The sequence below is a fragment of the Apodemus sylvaticus genome, chromosome 15 (genome assembly GCF_947179515.1).
Source record: "Apodemus sylvaticus chromosome 15, mApoSyl1.1, whole genome shotgun sequence".
Lineage (NCBI taxonomy): Eukaryota > Metazoa > Chordata > Mammalia > Rodentia > Muridae > Apodemus > Apodemus sylvaticus.
Window position 1 is genome coordinate 76,120,010 of NC_067486.1, and position 18,077 is coordinate 76,138,086.

The 18,077-nt window shown below is 40.3% G+C and overlaps 1 protein-coding gene across 7 annotated transcripts in view; it reads right to left on the reverse strand.

Moving 5' to 3' along the window:
- The window catches only part of Lpp (LIM domain containing preferred translocation partner in lipoma), a 596,469-nt gene that overhangs the window by 307,274 nt on the left and 271,118 nt on the right, over positions 1-18,077 (reverse strand). For all 7 annotated transcript variants that reach the window (XM_052159121.1, XM_052159118.1, XM_052159120.1 and 4 more), the window contains one exon: positions 3,829-3,951. In XM_052159121.1, the coding sequence (XP_052015081.1) occupies positions 3,829-3,951 (123 nt within the window). The remainder of the gene's footprint in view (positions 1-3,828; positions 3,952-18,077) is intronic.

Consider the following 18,077-nt stretch of genomic DNA (forward strand, 5'->3'; position numbering starts at 1 on the left):
ACAGAGTTGAAGGCACATCGTTCAAACAGACATAAGGACAAAGAAGTAATGAGAACTAACATTGGGCAAGTTGCAGCTGGGACAAAGTTCTATGAAGGAAGGGAAGAGGCTTTGGCACACTTTGTCCTGAGCACAGGCACTCTGAAAGCTGGTGTGTGATGTGCTCCCCGGGAGCTCTTCCTGCACAAACATCACACATTGTGCCTCATTGTCTACACATCACAAATCACAGTAGCCATCCAAAGGTGATCAGAAACAGACTGGGAACTGACTAGGACTACTTGAGAAGTGACAAACTATACACCTTGTAGCCTACGTAAGGTTGTCAGGTGACTCACCAGGTTTTGAATTTAAAATCTGTTTTGCCTCAAAAAATAGAAAACATCAAAGTTAGATATTAGAGTCTATTTCTTGGGGGATATTTCAGGTTCCTTTTAACTATAGCACAATGTGGTGTATCACAGACATCATCTGCTCTTGGCACATATTTTAATATTTAAGTGTATGATTATTGTTCTCACAGCATATAATTATGTTAGCCAATAAATACTTACACATCCACTTCAGTTGCATGGATTGAAAAAAATACAGAAGGATGAGCTGGAGCTCCTAATTAACTCTTGCTTTCCTAAATTAGAATAATTTGAAAGAATAGACTAGACCATGCTTTGATTTGAGAGTGGAACAGGCACACGGCAAGTAGACTTCAATGAAACTACTTAACTTACAGGTCATCCTCGTTATTACGTTAACCTCATGAATGTTTTGCTTTTTAATGGGAAAGCGATTCTTAAGGAACAATGTCACTTATATCTTTCTGCTTTTTTTCAATAGTAAAACAATCAAAATAAATGAATACCAAACTCTTTAATCAGGTTTTAGAACACACAATGAAACAGAAGTCTAAGCTTTGGGTACAGTTGTATTCACATAGTAGACAAAAAAGTCTAACATTTACTGGCTACATCTTGGTAGCTCTGTCCATGAAAACAGGTGTACTATCTGTATCTCAAGGAAAGATGTATATTCCCTGATCAAGTGAGAAGACACGTGCATGTGCTTCACAAACAGGAAGCTGTCAGTGACTATGAGTGCATACTTACAGTAAGAATATTCAAACAGTTAAGACCACTGCTAATAAACCAATCAAAGTTCACTATTTTATGGGAAGCATTGTAGACATGCTCCTAGAGATGAAAGTTCACATCAAGGAAAAATTGCCCAGCACAGTCTTTTCAACACAATGCATCTTTGGTGCTCCTTTGTCTCATGCTTTGCTAGGGCTTGACTTTTCTTATCCTTCTTTCTTTCTTTCTTTCTTTCTTTCTTTCTTTCTTTCTTTCTTTCTTTCTTTCTCTCTTTCTTTCCTTCATTCCTTCCTTCCATTCTTTACACAAACTTTGCATATATATATTATGACTTCTGGTGTTGTGTTTTTATGGGATTCCTGTGTATGCGTGTCTTTGTGTCTATATGTGTTTCTCCTGCATTTCCTTTAGATGCCTGTTTGTTTTCTGAAATAGAGGGGGAGGGAAAGAGGATTCTGAGAGAGAGAGAGAGGGAGGGAGGAAGGGGGAAGGGAGGGGACAGTGTGACACAGAGACAGAGATGGGAGGGAGGAAAGAAAGGAGGGATGAAGAGAGAGGGGGTTTGGGTGGGAGGTGAACTGGGGAGAATTTCAGGAATTAGGAGAGGATGAACTGTAATCAAAATATTAAAAGAAAAAGTTCAATAAAAGAAGAATAGAGGGGAAAAAGCCCTCGGGGGTGAAAAACAAAGACTAAAGACAAACCCAACTTAAAAGGTGCACATTAAAACATTTTGCAGAATGTAACTGAGTCTTAGTGGCAGGAAGTGGACTTGCTATCCAGAGAAACTAAGTATGTGGCATTTATGAGATTGGTTGGAATTATTAAACTGGTTATGTTCAGATGATAGTATAAACATCATTTCTAGGAAGTGGTACAGTCTACCCTCTGCATCTTTTCAGAATTGGTCTTGTTTCCTTAATTTCTATTCAGAAGGAATTTTAGCTCTCCTGTATTTGAGATCCTTCAACAACTTTTTATTGTCTATGTATAACTGGCAAGCAAAAATATCAGTTTAGCATCAAAACTCATCCATGGCCTCAAAGCAAGCTTATGGTAGAGTGGCTTCTCACAGCCTTGGATATGGTCCCATCCCTGGCCTGGGTCTCAGGCTGCTTACTATCTCTATGTCTCCAATGACAAATAGTACCCACAATAGTACCCAGCCTCTGGCTTAATTAACAAGTCTTTGAGTAAGACTGCATAGGTTCTGCTACCTTCCTAAAACCCTACCATTCACTTGCTATGTGCTTGTCATAGCAGCTGAAGTTTGTCTCACACAGTGAGAGGACCTACTAGACAGCTACTGCAGAGACCCACGACTCTGCTCCCAACAATGTACTTTCCTTTTCTGCTCAGTTCACCACAAAAGTCACCATGCCTGCTCTACAGGCAAAGTTAATACAATGAATAAGAAATGGAGTCTATGGGCACTGCTGGGATTGATGGAGCTGACACAGATAAACAAGAGTTCATCTTCTTTCTGTTTTGCCTCTTGCCCCTGACCTACCTGCCAGAGTCATTATATGCCCTGGGAAGGGGATAGGGATGTCTAACAAAGACACTTCAATCTTAGATGAAGATTGGCCAGGCATGGTTGACAGCACAAAAGCAGGACTGCTCTGTAATTTGTTAGGGAACACTAACAATAGCTCCTGTTCAACAATAATAGTGAGACACACAGAGGTGTATGTGCTCTCAATTAGAAAACTAAAAGCATTATGGGGTCAAACTACACAGTGGCAAAAGAACCTGCCTAACTTTGTGATCTAGAATCCTGTTAACTGTCGAACGGGGACACAGAAGCCCTGCAACAGATTTGACCCTTTCAAAATTTAGCTGGATAGGGGATACTCTCTAGTGATGGAACAAAGCTTCAAAAACACAGATGATAAATGAAAATGTAGACATATACCCAACGTCTAAACTAAGCAAAATAGGAAAGGACCAGTGTACCACTTGCAGTAGAAACACATAATGGATTTTTCTTATTTCCTGTGAGTCTGGAAAGAAACTGATGTACCAAAATTTCTGACTCATAAACATCCAAAAGGCTTGGTTTAGTGGCAAAGGTCTTTAATCCCAGCACTTGAGAAGCAGCTCTATGACTTCAAAGACAGTCTTGCTTATATACTAGCAAGTTCTAGCTCAGCCAAGACCTACTCTCTATAAGACTGTCAGAGGCAGAGAGGCAGGACAGAAATGTAAAGTCAGTCTTTGTGTTTAGTGTGGAAATCTCACTGTTAACAGACTCATGACCTTTGTAGCATTGGTCATTACTTCTAACAGCAACAACAAAACAGAAGCTTCTTTGACATGCGGCATAACTTTATACAGATGTGTACTAAGTCATATATGTAGAGACATCGACAATGTGCAATGAGATATATACAAAGAGAGGGTTCAGAAAAAGGGAACATTAATAAAATTTACAGAACTCTCTATAAAATTCCAGAGAATTACTACAGTGTTATTCTAAAGGAAACTGTGGATAATACAAGCTTTAAGAAGTTACTGGTAGTTAACTAGTATGAGTTGATAGTTACATTCTTAGCATGACAGTGCACGTCTGGTACCAGAGGGTCGGGACTTCATTGATAGCTTATGGCATGCAATGTCTGATCAGGAGGTGGGGCCACTTTAAGGAAGCGAACACAAGAAGGAAAGGCTCTCGGAAGGAACTTCATTTTCCAGATAGCGTGGAGACCATGGCAGGAGCAGCACTGTGTGCAGAACCTACCTGTGGGGGCCGAGGCTTGTAGGGTGAGCTGCACTCCAAATCAGCCAGGATGCTGGTCAAGGAGTCGATCTCTGCATCCAGGCTGGAGCGTCTTTCCTCCAGTGCCTTGCCTCCAGGATTTCCCTGCAGAAAACATACACAGTCAACCTCAACCAGCTTCCATAGATAACATGAGAGGCTCAAATTTCTTTGGTGAAAATTTGCTTCATTCTACTGGTAGCTGCATCTCTTTCATCTTTTCTTTTCTCTAAGGTTTCATCAAATCCTAGTAAGGCAGGCAGGAAGAAATTAGCACTTTTTGACGTAGAAGAACACAGAAAAAAAACTTGCAATGTTTTCCTCTAAAGTCATATACTTAGACATTTTGATGAAATGTTAAGTGAAAAAAATTAATATCTCAAGCCTGCACTTTAGGATCAGCACAACTGAGGCCTGTCTGCTCTCAGAAACCATTGGTGGTGCTTTAGTAGAGAAGCAATGGATTAGGAGGGAAACCATATTCCAAAAGAAAACTCAACATTCGGCACCATGAACCATGGAGAGATTTGTCTCTGGACAGCGGCACTAGATATATACATGTGAGGAACCAAAGCACAGCTCATATCACGTGAAGCAGAAAGAGGTCCCTTAGGACTCTGTCCACAGAGCTGCACAGGAAGCTCACAGAGTATTCGCCAGGGAGCCAGGGGGCAGGAATCTCCACCAACAGTCAGTGGTACCCACACAGAGCCAATGAGATGAGAACTGATAACAGTCTTGGCCATTTTCAACAATTGTGGGCAGACCTGGGAAAAGCAACCAAAGTTTGCTTATAGCTCAAAGCGGAGAGTTGGACAATGAAGTGGCCCTAGGATTTTGGAGAAGGGCAAGGCAATAAAGGTACAAACTCTGAAGTAAATATTCCTTTCTATAGAATAAGTGGGATCAGGAACACTTCAAATGGATTCTACCTATTACCAGAACTAGTTTCCTTCCTTCCTTCCTTCCTTCCTTCCTTCCTTCCTTCCTTCCTTCCTTCCTTCCTTCCTTCTTTCTTTCTTTCTTTCTTTCTTTCTTTCTTTCTTTCTTTCTTTCTTTTCATCGAGTGTTTTGCCCACCATACCACTTTCTCTCAGCTTTAGATGCTCTTTAAATGTGGTACTACAACAAGAGTGGATTCTGATATATCAATCAATCCAATGCAGTTAGCACAAACAGAGCCCCATTTCACCTTGGTCTACATCAGGCAAACTAGGAAGATCAGCTACATGCATATTGAAAATTGGAGATCAGCTTCTAAGATGCTACCCTGGATTATCATGTCACTTCCTTGTATCTGAGCCCTCTTTAAATAAGGATACCTGTTAGCAAGTTATCCAAAGTAGTTGTCCCATGATTTTATCCCCTAGCATATATTGCTGATGCTACTTATTCTTTCAATTCCCTCAATACACTCTGTTTATCTTTGTTAGCATAGGAGCTATCTAAACATTGTCTTTTTAACCATTTGGGCAGGGTCCTTCTCATCCCTATATTATGGTAATATTGATGAAGCACATATGTAACTTGGTTTGGACACACTATTTCCACAGTCTTAATCACAACCTGAACTATGTAAATGGCCAATAGGCCATTTTTAAAAAATTTATTGATGATTAATAACACTGTCAGTGTTGTAAAGATTTTCATTCTGTAACCATTCTTGTATCAACAGCTTTTGGGTAAGGGGCATAATGTGTAATAGGAACCAGTAAGTACTTTAATATCTGACCTAAAAATGAAATCAAACAGTTAAGAACATGTGGACCTGGGTATAAAGTCATTCAATGGGTATTTTCCACTGAGGAAACAGTAGTATAACAGGTATATTGTGTTTTGTCAGAATCTGAACTTGTGTTACTCAGTGTTTTAATTTAATATTGTTTTATTCATTATTAGTGTTAGAGGTGACTATGTTCATGCATGTGTATGCACACATGTGGTCTCATGTGGGCACATGTATATAGGGACCCACAAGCCTGCATTGGAGGTCAGAAGATAACTTTATAGAATAGATTCTTTCCTTCCAACTTTATGAGCATTCTGGGGATGGAACACAGGTCATCAGACTTTCACAGCAAATACTTTTACCCAGTGAACTATCATACTGGCCCATGAGTAAACTATTAAGGTTGATGAAGTTTTGTTAGAAAAATACTAATGTGCCTCTCAGAACGTCTGCTCTTTACCCATAATGCAATAGTATGGGAATCTTGAATTAAAAAGAGAAGGATCCCTTTAATTTTTGAGAGGTAGGAGAACATACTGCATAGCCAGAGCTGGCATCAGATGAGAAGGCAGGGCACATCACTCCACAGGATGAGTACTGAGAACCAAGTGAATTTGTTTTCTTATTTGTGCCCTTAAAATTATCCTTAGCAGAAATTTGATGAGTGTATTCACACATACACAGTAAATTGGTGAGGACACTGAATTGGAGTCTGGTTAAATGCTTCCCTGAACTACACTTTCTTCATCTGGAAAGGGAAGAGACCATCACCTGCCCTAACTCAGGCAGAGATTACCTAAAGACTCAGATAAGAAAGTGGATGGGAACATACTTGGTAAATTGTAATGTGCAACAATTATGATGATTTTCATAAATAGCATTAATTATAGCAACCAGTAGCTATAAATTAATAGGCACAATATAACCATTGTTAATTCTTCTTCTTGAGGTAAGCATCACTCATTAAGTGTTCCCTTGGGGTACCAGCAAAGAGACAGGATATAATCAGTTCAACTTCTGTACTTTACTGTAGCACAAGATATACTAACTGCCTATGGCCTGAGTCATAGGATTCTAACCACAAAGACCCAAGTCCCAGGATTAACCTAAGCTATACAGTGAAATGACTAATTATGGACTGCAACCAGCCCAAGCTTGTAGCCCTCCACTGGCTCCAGTCTCCTATGCTTTTCTGAGCGTTGGGACTGATCCCCATTTCCCCTTGTCAGATGAAGTTGATGCAATATACTAACAAGTCCCAGCCTTATTCTAGCCACTTCTGCAGGTACAACCCCCGCTGCCTGACCTGACCTCATATAATAGTTTCTGTCTACATTTTGATCCTCATTATAAACAAAGAACAGACGCTTTCTCCCTCCAAGGTGTCTCTCTTGTATCTTGGCTCCACCCCTGGAACTCTGCTTAAGTCCCCACACAAACATCGGCTCTGAGAATCTTCAGAATTATGCATTCTCTTGTTTTCACAAAGCAATCCTAAATGCACATGAAAGCATCCTACATCCTTACCAACATTATCACTATGGTTCCGCCAGTCAGCTAATGGTTACACAGAATACCAGAGGCCAAATAACAATTAGGTGAGTCCTTGGTGCTTTGCACACTGTCAGTTCTAGAGATCACAGGCACTCAAATAAAGTAGCCATTGTAAAAACAAGTTTTCCACCCTATCCAGTCATAACCAGGAAGATCCCGTGGTGTAGGTCTGGCTTCCTTGAGGACCAATGCTGTACCAGAAGGTCTGCATACATCCAAAAAAATTCCTGTTGCCGGAGCAGGAGGAGTGGCAGCTGATCCACACGGTCAGCCTGAGCGCATCAGCAGTGTGGGCCACTCCTCACGTCTCTTAGAACTGCATGGACATATTTTGATGAATACCCGTTAGATCTCTCAATATTCTCCTCTGATCTATAACTGCTATAGGACTTAAAACTTCCCCGCAATAAAGGGATGGAAATGGTTACAGAAAAGACAGAGCACAGACAGTGAAGGCTGCAAAGGCTGGCAAGGTTTCCAGCATGCCACCGAGGTTGCCAGTGTGTCACATCTGTGCAGAGCTGCCCGCAGTAACGACTAGACTACAAGAATGAAACAGGAAGACAAAGCCAGGGTTAGGAGGGGATCCATGCACTGTGTTCCCACAACTTAACTGTCCACACAATGTAACTGCCAGAAGAGTCATTTCCATTTATCCCAAAAATATATGTAAATAAAGCCCAACAAACTACAGTTGAGGCTTAATATGAAATGTGGGTAAAATGTAATTGTAGTTGGCACTAGTAGAATTACAGGGAGATGACTCCACCCTGGCAAGAACATGAAAACAGAGGTCCCCAACAGACAAATATGGCCTGTGGGAGGAATAAAGCCAAACTATACCACCAGACTGAGCAAGGTGGACTGTCCTTTAGTCCAAATGTTCCTAACCAACTAAGAGCAAAAGAGACAGGGCACTAGCACTAAGGAAGTTAGAAATGTCACATTTATTTATCCATTGCTTGTGCTTAACGTTTTTATTAGGAATTAAACATATTTTTATAAAATAAAATTCTGCTCATAGATCTACCCTCCAAATTCAATGTTTCATCCATTTGTAGTCCATTCCTATGAGCAATACTTGCTGCTGCAGCTAAACGGTTAATAAAACATTGCCTGCCTACCCGATGCCATCTCAGCCTGCATGATCTCCAAATGGCCAGATATGTCAGGATTATCACACCAGAGAAACTCAACATGTTGGCAGTACTACATACCGACGTATTTACATACTACATTCCTGCATATATATGCACATATTACAGTCCTAATACCTGCATATTGACATTTGTTTTCATGTGTCAAACGTAGCAGTCCTTTCATCTACTATTGCTAATTTACACTCAAAATTGAATCAAAGGTCACGCACTGAAGTGTAGAATCTATTTATTCCCATGTAGCATTGGCTAGCTTTGTCAGGCCAGGTTATCTTATAAAAACTGATTTGGATTATGAATGGGTTTACTTGATTCTTAGATTCAGATCAGACACTCTGGATAGAAATTACAAGCATGACACTTGACTTTCTAAGCATATCACACCATGAAGCTTGGCTGACTCTGAAATCATATTTTGTGAATATTGTATATTCTATACAAATATATTATGTATATGATATATGTGCACATGTGTATTTATATCTCAACAATTAAAGAAAAAGAGCTTATGAATTTGAGAGAAAATGAAAGAAGGACTTAAGGTCAGAGGGAAAGAAGGAAAAGAAAAAAATGATGTAATTATTTTATAATTATAAAAGTTGAAAATATTATTTTAAAAAGTCACCTTGGGAATCCGGTTTCCTAGAATCATAGTGAACATGCAATATCATCACACCCAGAATTCAAGAGTTACTGACATGTAGAAGGTCCCAGGATCTGACCAAGCATGCTACTCATGCTTGCTTAGTCATGACAAGACTAGGCACATGACAGAAGTGGGACTAAATAGCCCAGGTGTGTGTGTGTGTGTGTGTGTGTGTGTGTGTGTGTGTGTGTGTGTGTGTGTGTGATTTCTTAATAGCAGGAATGAAACAATCCAAAAACTTCTCAAAGAAAATAAGATTAAATGTTCTATATGGTAAGATACAAATCACACTTTAGGATCTCAAGGAACTCCTTAGGCAAGTCAGACAGAATACCAGATGGGTTCTGACCTGCAATGACCTGGATTGCATTCTCCACTGCAATACTAGGAAAAGAATACCTTCTAAGATGACAAAGGAATAGAAAACAATTTCATCTAAGGGAATCTAGGAAAAGGATAATGCAAGCAAAGCATCATTGCATATGTCCCTGTTATTTTCTTTTCAAATCTATGTTCTTTAGTCAACATGATTGCAATTACATTACTTTTCCTATTGTAATTATTAAAATTCATTATGCCCAGAATTCTAGTATTATGTGGGGAAAAAAAGATGACCATATACAAAAAGATAACTGAAAAGATATATTCCATGTAATCAATAAAACTTAGTACATATTTATCTACTTCAATGACCAATTATAATATATACTACATATCCTTATATATATTAATCTGAGGACATGATTAATATATGGTGTATTTCTTTTTAATTAAAGATCTGCCTCTCAAAGATTTTTAAACATAAAATAAACAGTGGGAAAGATTCTAGACTCACAGTATGAGGATTTGATATACAAATCTAATGTTTGTCAACTTTGTAAGTTTAAAATCTTGAACTTAGATTCCATTCATGTTGTAAAGCTGTAGAGATTAATCAATTCATATTTACTAAATGTTAGCCAATAAACATCTACATAGTAAATACTCTGACCACAGTAGCAACAAAGCAAACAACACTGTGGTTTGCAACAACTCCATTGCAGATGGAACGCTGAAGTATATTCTGTCCCAAGCAGTTTGGGTAGGATACATTTGAAATCACACATTCATACAAATACAATCGGAGCTCTAACTGAAAATGTCTCTCTGCAAAGCCCTTACACTTTGGATTGCATCAAAATGGATTCGAAAATATGGAAAATCCTTTCCACCATCAAGCTGAGATTGAATGAGCTTTGTAAATTATCAAGAATGGGGTCACAGATGTAATCACATAAAAGGAAAAGCTCCATCAATCTGGGAGATGGCTAAATTGGTAAAGTTCCTGCCCCCATGTCACAGTCAGGGTTACTATTGCTTTGATAAAACACCATGACCAAAGAAAATTGTGGAGGAAAGGGTTGACTAGGCTTAAACTTCTATAGCACTGCTCATCATTGAAGAAATTCCAGATAGGACCTCAAGCAGGGCAGGATTTTAGAAGATCTGATGTAGAAGTGATCTTACTGGCTTGCTTTCCATGGCTTGCTTGGCCTATTGTATTATAGAACCCTGAACCAGGGTTGCAATGTACTGCCTAGAGATGCAATTACCACAATGAGCTAGGCCCTCCCTCATGAATAACTATTTTAAAATGCCTTACACCTGAGTCCTATAGAGGCATTTCCTCAATTAAAGTTCCCTCCTTTCAGATAACTCTTTTTTTTTAATTTTTTTATTTATTTTCTATATTCTTTGTTTACATTCTAAAAACCTTCCCCTTTCCCAGTCCCCACCACCACCATATGTTCCATAAGTCCTCTTCTCGCCATCCATTCTCCTATCTTTCCCCCTCCTTTTCTCTGTCCTGGTACTCCCCTACAATGCTGGATCAAGCCTTTCCAGGATTAGGGCCCTCTTCTTCCTTCTTCATGGGAATCATTTGATATGCTAATTGTATCTTCAGTATTCAGAGCTTCAGGGCTAATTAATATCCACTTATCAATGATTGCATTCCATGTGTATTCTTTTGTGATTGCGTTACCTTGCTTAGGATGATATTTTCCAGTTCTATCCATTTGCCTAAAAAATTCATGACTTCATTGTTTTTAATTGCTGAATAGTACTCCATTGTGTATACATACCACATTTTCTGTATCCATTCCTCCATTGAGGGATATCTGGGTTCTTTCCAGCTTCTGGCTATTATAAATAAGGCTGCTACAAACATAGTGGAACATGTGTCCATATTGCATGCAGGGGAATCCTCTGGGTATATGCCCAGGAGAGGTATAGCAGGGTCCTCCAGAAGTGTCATGCCCAGTTTTCTTAAGAACCGCCAGACTGATTTCCAGAATGGTTGTACCATCTTACCATCCCACCAGCAGTGAAGGAGTGTTCCTCTTTCTCCACATCCTTGCCAACACCTGCTGTATCCTGAGTTTTTAACCTTAGCCATTCTGACTGCTGTGAGGTGAAATCTCAGGGTTGTTTTGATCTGCATTTCCCTAATGGCTAATGATGTAGAGCATTTTTAAGGTGCTTCTCAGCCATCTGCATTTCTTCAGGTGAAAATTCTTTGTTTAGGTCTGTACCCCATTTTTTAATAGGGTTATTTAGTTCCCTGGGGTCTAACTTCTTGAGTTCTTTTGTATGTTAAGTTGACATAAGATTAGCCATTTTATCCCAGAAGCTTGGGGACCTAAATTTGGATTCCCAGCACCTATAACAAACCTGCCATCCTGCAATAGGGAGGCAGAGACAAACAATTTCCTGAAGAAAACTGGCACTTATGTAGTTATCTAGTCAGTTATTTGCCCACTTGAATCACTCAGTGCTGTAACACACACACACACACACACACACACACACACACACGGGGGGGGGGAGGGAAGGAGGGAGGGGGAGAGAGAGATTGAGAGAGAGAGATTGGGAGGGAGAGAGAGAGAGGGAGAGAGAGAGAGAGAGAGAGAGAGAGAGAGAACACATCAGAGAGACAGACAGTGAGAGATAGAAACAGAGACTTTCAATTCCAAAAAAAACTCTAGCTTTGGTACCAATCTCTCTAACAGCCAATACCTAATGTAAGATACTTTTCATTCACTTTTCTATAACTGTTATTAAATATTCAGAATGTGCTGGCATGATGGACAAGAGCACAGATGGCAGAGGAAAGAAGGGATGGAGAAGAGGCAGAGGAGGATGGAGAAAGAGGGAGGATCAGTGCTTCCAGTATGGCTTTATCTACAGATCTCATTAGAAGACAGAGTTCAAATGGGAGAGCACATGAGACAAAAGCCATGAGGACACCATCAAAGGACAAATCAGCAACCAACAAATTGGGAAAAGATCTTCACCAACCATACATCAGACAGAGGGCAAATATCCAATATATATAAAGAACTCAAGAAGTTAGACTCCAGAAAACCAAATAACCCTATTAAAAAATGGGGTACAGAGTTAAACAAAGAATTTTCACCTGAAGAACTTCGGATGGCGGAGAAGCATCTTAAAAAATGCTCAACTTCATTAGTTATTAGGGAAATGCATATCAAAACAACCCTGAGATTTCACCTTAACCAGTCAGAATGGCTAAGATTAAAAACGCAGGAGACAGCAGATGTTGGCGAGGATGTGGAGAAAGAGGAACACTCCTCCACTGCTGGTGGGGTTGCAAATTGGTACAACCACTCTGGAAATGAGTCTGGTGGTTCCTCAGAAAACTGGGCACGTCACTTCCAGAGGATCCTACTATACCACTCCTGGGCATATACCCAGAGGATTCCCCACCATGTAATAAGGATACATGTTCCACTATGTTCATAGCAGCCCTATTTATAATAGCCAGAAGCTGGAAAGAACCCAGGTATCCCTCAACAGAAGAGTGGATGCAAAAAATGTGGTATATATACACGATGGAGTACTATTCAGCCATTAGAAACAATGAATTCATGAAATTCTTAGACAAATGGATGGAGCTGGAGAACATCATACTAAGTGAGGTAACCCAATCTCAAAAGATCAGTCATGGTATGCACTCACTAATAAGTGGATATTAACCTAGAATACCGAAAACATAATCCACACATCAAATGAGGTACAAGAAGAACGGAGGAGTGGCCCCTGGTTCTGGAAAGACTCAGTGAAGCAGTATAGGGCAAAACCAGAACAGGGAAGTGGGAAGGGGTGGGTGGGAGATCAGGGAGAGAGAAAGGGGCTTATGGGACTTGGGGGGGTAGAAAAGGGGAAATCATTTGAAATGTAAATAAAAAATATATCGAATAAAAAAAAGGGAAAAATAGAGAGAACAGAGAAAGAATGAGAACTAGACAGGGCTGCATGGACAAAGGAGACGTGTGTTGACCCTGGATGGACAACACTCTTTAAGGTGCTCAGCTGAAGGACAGGGGACTCTGGAGGAACAGTGCAAAGTACTGTGCAACAAGATTGTGCTTTGGCAGACAAGACAGCAGGGTCAGATTCGAAGGGTCATGTGTGATCGCACTGTGTACATGTATAGATCTTACAGGGAACTTGGCCCTGCTCCCAGTTGCGGATAGCTAAAGGATAAACACGGCCCCATGACGAAGCAGAGAGTGGGCTTGGGTAATTGCATCTTGGGATTCAGTGTTGATGTGGGAACAAACACATGGTATGAATCACATATATTTTAGGAAGTTCTCAGATAGTTTAACACTCCCAACAGGAATCCTATTTTTATGCCCAAGGTTACCATTGATAAAAAGTGAGTTTGAGACCAAATCAGAAAACCACTGATCTGATGTCACCTTAGTTAGGAATGAGTGTGATTCTACAATGTAGCCAACAATCATGACTGGAGCATGTGCCTAGCTGGTGCATTACAACTTGACAGGTAGCCATGACAGGTGATTTCGCCATCCTAGAGGATGAAGTCTTCAAGTCTCACTACTCTCATGTCAACTTATAAATCCTCTCTTTAGTCCAAATGCTGGCCACGCCTCCCTCAGTGCAGCCCTTCCTGACAAATGCTTCCTTGTTCACAGACTATTCAGAGTCAGTGTTAATCAAAGACCAACTGTGACCCTGGCAAGGGCTCAGTGCTGAGTCTGTGTGAATAAAGACACCAAAAAAGGAAAAATGAAAACCTGAACTGGTCACTCTGCCTCCCCTCCCCACCGCTTGCCTCTTTCAGCCATGAGTTTTATATGAAAGACACATTTCCCTTCAACTAACTTTCTCGGTGCCAGTCTCCTGTCTGCTGTTCAACACTTAAAGTGGAGTCTAAGTCCCACTAGCTTTAAATGGCAAAGACTTAAATGCATATACTCGTTACTGAATCCATGTGCTCCTCATTTTGGTTTTTACTTAAGAAACAAGAGACTAATAGCATGATGGGAAAAGATAGCTTGGAGACTTGGTGTCAGGAGAGGCACTGACAGAAGGCTAAGCACGTGACAGGCCTTCTGTAACTGTAGCAACTAGGCAATGTCTATGAAGTGGTTACCATGTGAAGGAAAAGTCCTGGCTCCAGGGAAAGGCTGTGTTGACAAAGACAAACAAGAATTCCTTCAAAGGGAACCTATGCCATCTTTGATTGTAGATGTATCTGAGACATCTGTTAGAAGGTGCATCCCTAGCATCTCCCATAGATTGAATAAATCTAAATGCTTGAGTACTAAGTATTCAGTCTCTTTCCCAATTCTTTTCTACACTAACTTTAAAACATGGTGGCATACCTTGGCAGCCTGTTGCTAACCCAAATGCTAACAGTAACTGGGACAATTTAATTAAAACCTCACAACTCTAAGCACATTTAGGCAGAATTCCTTAATAATACATTCTAATGCAATTCCTAGTGATGGACCATGCTTTTCTCTCCGCTCAACAGTTCTCACGTCTCACCCCCAGTCCTGGTAGGGTTGAGCACAGCCTATTTCACTTCTCATTTGTAGGAAGAACAAATAAGTTTACCATCTTTGAGGGGTGCTGCGGCATTCCATTTAATGGTGTTTATAAATCTTCTGAGTGTTCTGAAAATCATCTGTAAGTTGAAATTATTCGTAGCACCTGGTTGGAGCTTAATACACGTTCAATTAAAGAACAATAACAACACAGAGACATCCACAAATTACCAAGGCATTATTTTCACCCTCCTGCCACAATACTATCTGGAAACTGTACAGAACCATTCATTAATGGGGATTATTATCAACATCTCTTCTAGAGAGACACACTAACATTTGCCTCAGAGGATACTCTCCTTCCACAAACAAAAGCAAGCCATGCCCACCTGGAAGAAAGCAAGAATCCTACAAACATCCTGCGCCTTGTGCCCTCCACATCCTTCAGAAACTGCTCTCCTTCCCAGAGTTTCCAATTACCACCAGCAGGCCAGTACAGCACTTCCAGCCACAGCCTCCATGACTCTAGCTCCACTACTGTTGCTTCTTCTGCTCAGTTGGGCCCCCACCCTTTGGAGTCCATCTCAGATCATCATAGGCATGAACAGACAGCTTTTCACTGTTCTCTAATAATCCTTAAAACTTTAGATTACAAAAATTCCTCAAATGCCATCCTAACCACTAACGAGAAGAATCCATTTATTAGAAATGTGGGTAGGGGCTGTAAGACACCCAGGGTGGATTTTACCATGCACAGTTATGCAGAAGGCAGAGCTTTAGCAAAGAAATACAGCACTGCTTCCCAGCCCCCTTTCTCTAAAGACAACAGCCTAGCTGGGCAAGCAGGCCACTGAATGTGGAGTAGCACAGACACTGGCGCTCAGTCTCCCTGCTGCTGTTATGAGTAAGGGTTCTGTAGCATATCTTGTTATCCTAGGTTTTACAGCTCCAGTCTCCTGTGTGCTTTGCCTTGGAATGCATAGCTGAAGTAGAGGAATCTGTGCCTAGTAAGACTGAGGTTTCACCAAAAGAAAAAGGGGAAATCTTTGTGATTTTACTATTTTTCACTACAAAAAAAATCCCATATTTATTTCCCCCTTTTTGAAACGGCACTGAGGAAACACATGTGAGGATGCTGTGAACAGAGGCTGGGCTTTCCAAACAGAAGCAAAAGACCAAAAATAGAAAACCTCGATTTGCACAAGATGTATATAACTTCCTCTCCTGTTTCCTATCTTTATCACCCCACGCCAGCAGAAGTAGTCCATGGTAAACTCTTTGCCAGGTCACACTAGCATCAAAAGGTTAAGTGTGATACGTAGCACACTGTCTGCTTTCCAAAATTTCCCACTCTGAAATCAAACAGTCAAACAACCAATCCACAAAGATCACTTAAGTTCCTAACCTATATTCTTCCAACAAAGTAAGGACTATGGATGGCATAGATGCTAAATCGTCACATTTTAGGTGGGAATGGAAGATAATGCGAAGAATACACACCCAGGAATACAGAAACCTGTCACTGAGCCAGTGACTGGCTCTCCTGGTCACTGGGGTAGTACAAACATGGTTCAGTTGAGAAGTGAGGGCCTCCTGTTCCCTCATAACAAGAACTGGCTGGAATAGGATCAGTCAAATCAGGGAGGTTGTGATTTGTGATATCAAATTACCTCTGTAGGACTTCTCTATACTATGTTGTAATTCTAACTTTATGAAATATAGCTGAAAGTGGGGATTGATGTCCATGAACTAATTTCATCACTCCACAAAGGCATGTGTTGCATGACGGGAACATTAAGTAGCTGTAGCTGGTTATCTCCATAGTCTGATTTCAAAGTAGCATATACAATGAGGTAGGAATTGCTAGACAGAAGTTTTCTAGGAAAATATTCTTGAATTGTCATTTTCCATGCAAAACTGAGAACATTCCTAAGGGTCACGTAGGAGCTTTGTATCACTGAGCCATGGTACATCAGATATGTCAAGACAGAAACAGAGAACCCTTAAGAGAAGCTAAGACTGGTAGGAACCCATGAAGAAGAGAGTAGAAAATAGACCTCTTCTTTTAACTGAGAAAATATTGGCCAGTCAAAAGATAAGCAAGTATCAGGCAGCACATATAAAATAGGAAAAATTATCTTTCGTATCCGTTAAGAATGGAAGCATCATATCAACACAGCAAGGATCACACAGAGAACGTACTGGGTTGTAACAGCAAGTAAGGTAAAGAAGTCATGGTATGCTCTGAACAGTTCGATAAATGAAGAAAATTCATGTGGCAGGCAGTACACAACCACAGGAAGGATAGCAATTTCTTGAAAATTAACTGTTTAAGGACATTCAGCTGGAATGGGGAAAATTAGAATAAAAAAGGCAATGAGTCATTTGCATTATGAATGAGCTAAAATGATAGGCAGTGAACTAAATGAACTGGAACAAATCAGACTCGTTCTTAGGTCCAAAGACCTTGCTGACAAATACTGGGAAAAAAAAAAGGACATGTGAACAATGGCCAAAGGACCATGGGATTTCAATGTGGGAATGCAGAAAATATGATAGTGTGTTAAACCAAATGTAACTCTCATAATAAGATGATGGATAAACTTTGGAACAAACTGAGTACAAATATGACGACAGCCTTCCCACAAAGAGGGCTGTAGAATCAAGGATGGGCCTATAGTTCCTAAATCATAGTAGGGATCGTCATCACATCCAGCTATCAGGTGACCAACCCCTGAGCTGACCCCTTCACATCTCTGTTTCTAGTAAGAGAAGACAGAGGGTTAAAGGAAGACTTCTCATTGGGCACTGAAAGTACAAATAGGAAGAAAGAAGTTCCAGTAAGGAAGGGATATCATGAGGGGAACCAAAATTTAGATACGAGGTTATGGGAAGACAGCAGAGTAGGAAGCACTTAACGGAAACCCACAGGTCAACTAGACAAACTCCACAATAACGTGGTCTGTGTGACATGATGACTTTGGAACTCTGAAGTCTATTGAGAGCTTTCAACTTCTAGGCAGAAGCCTTGGATGAAGGTCAGCCTCATTGTTTATCTCACAGTAAACCTCTGTCGACCAGGACCAACTTCCCCAAAGAGTTTTTTGACTACTGATTGAAGAAGCTTTTATCACTGTCAACACAGATGTGTCCAAGATTACTGTTTAAGGTAGCAGGTTGGCAAAGTTGGGCATACATATATATTTCAGAATCAAATTACAAGGAGCTTACCTAATGTGAATTTATCATTTGTTTTGACTTTGAAATGAAGCCTTGCTACATAG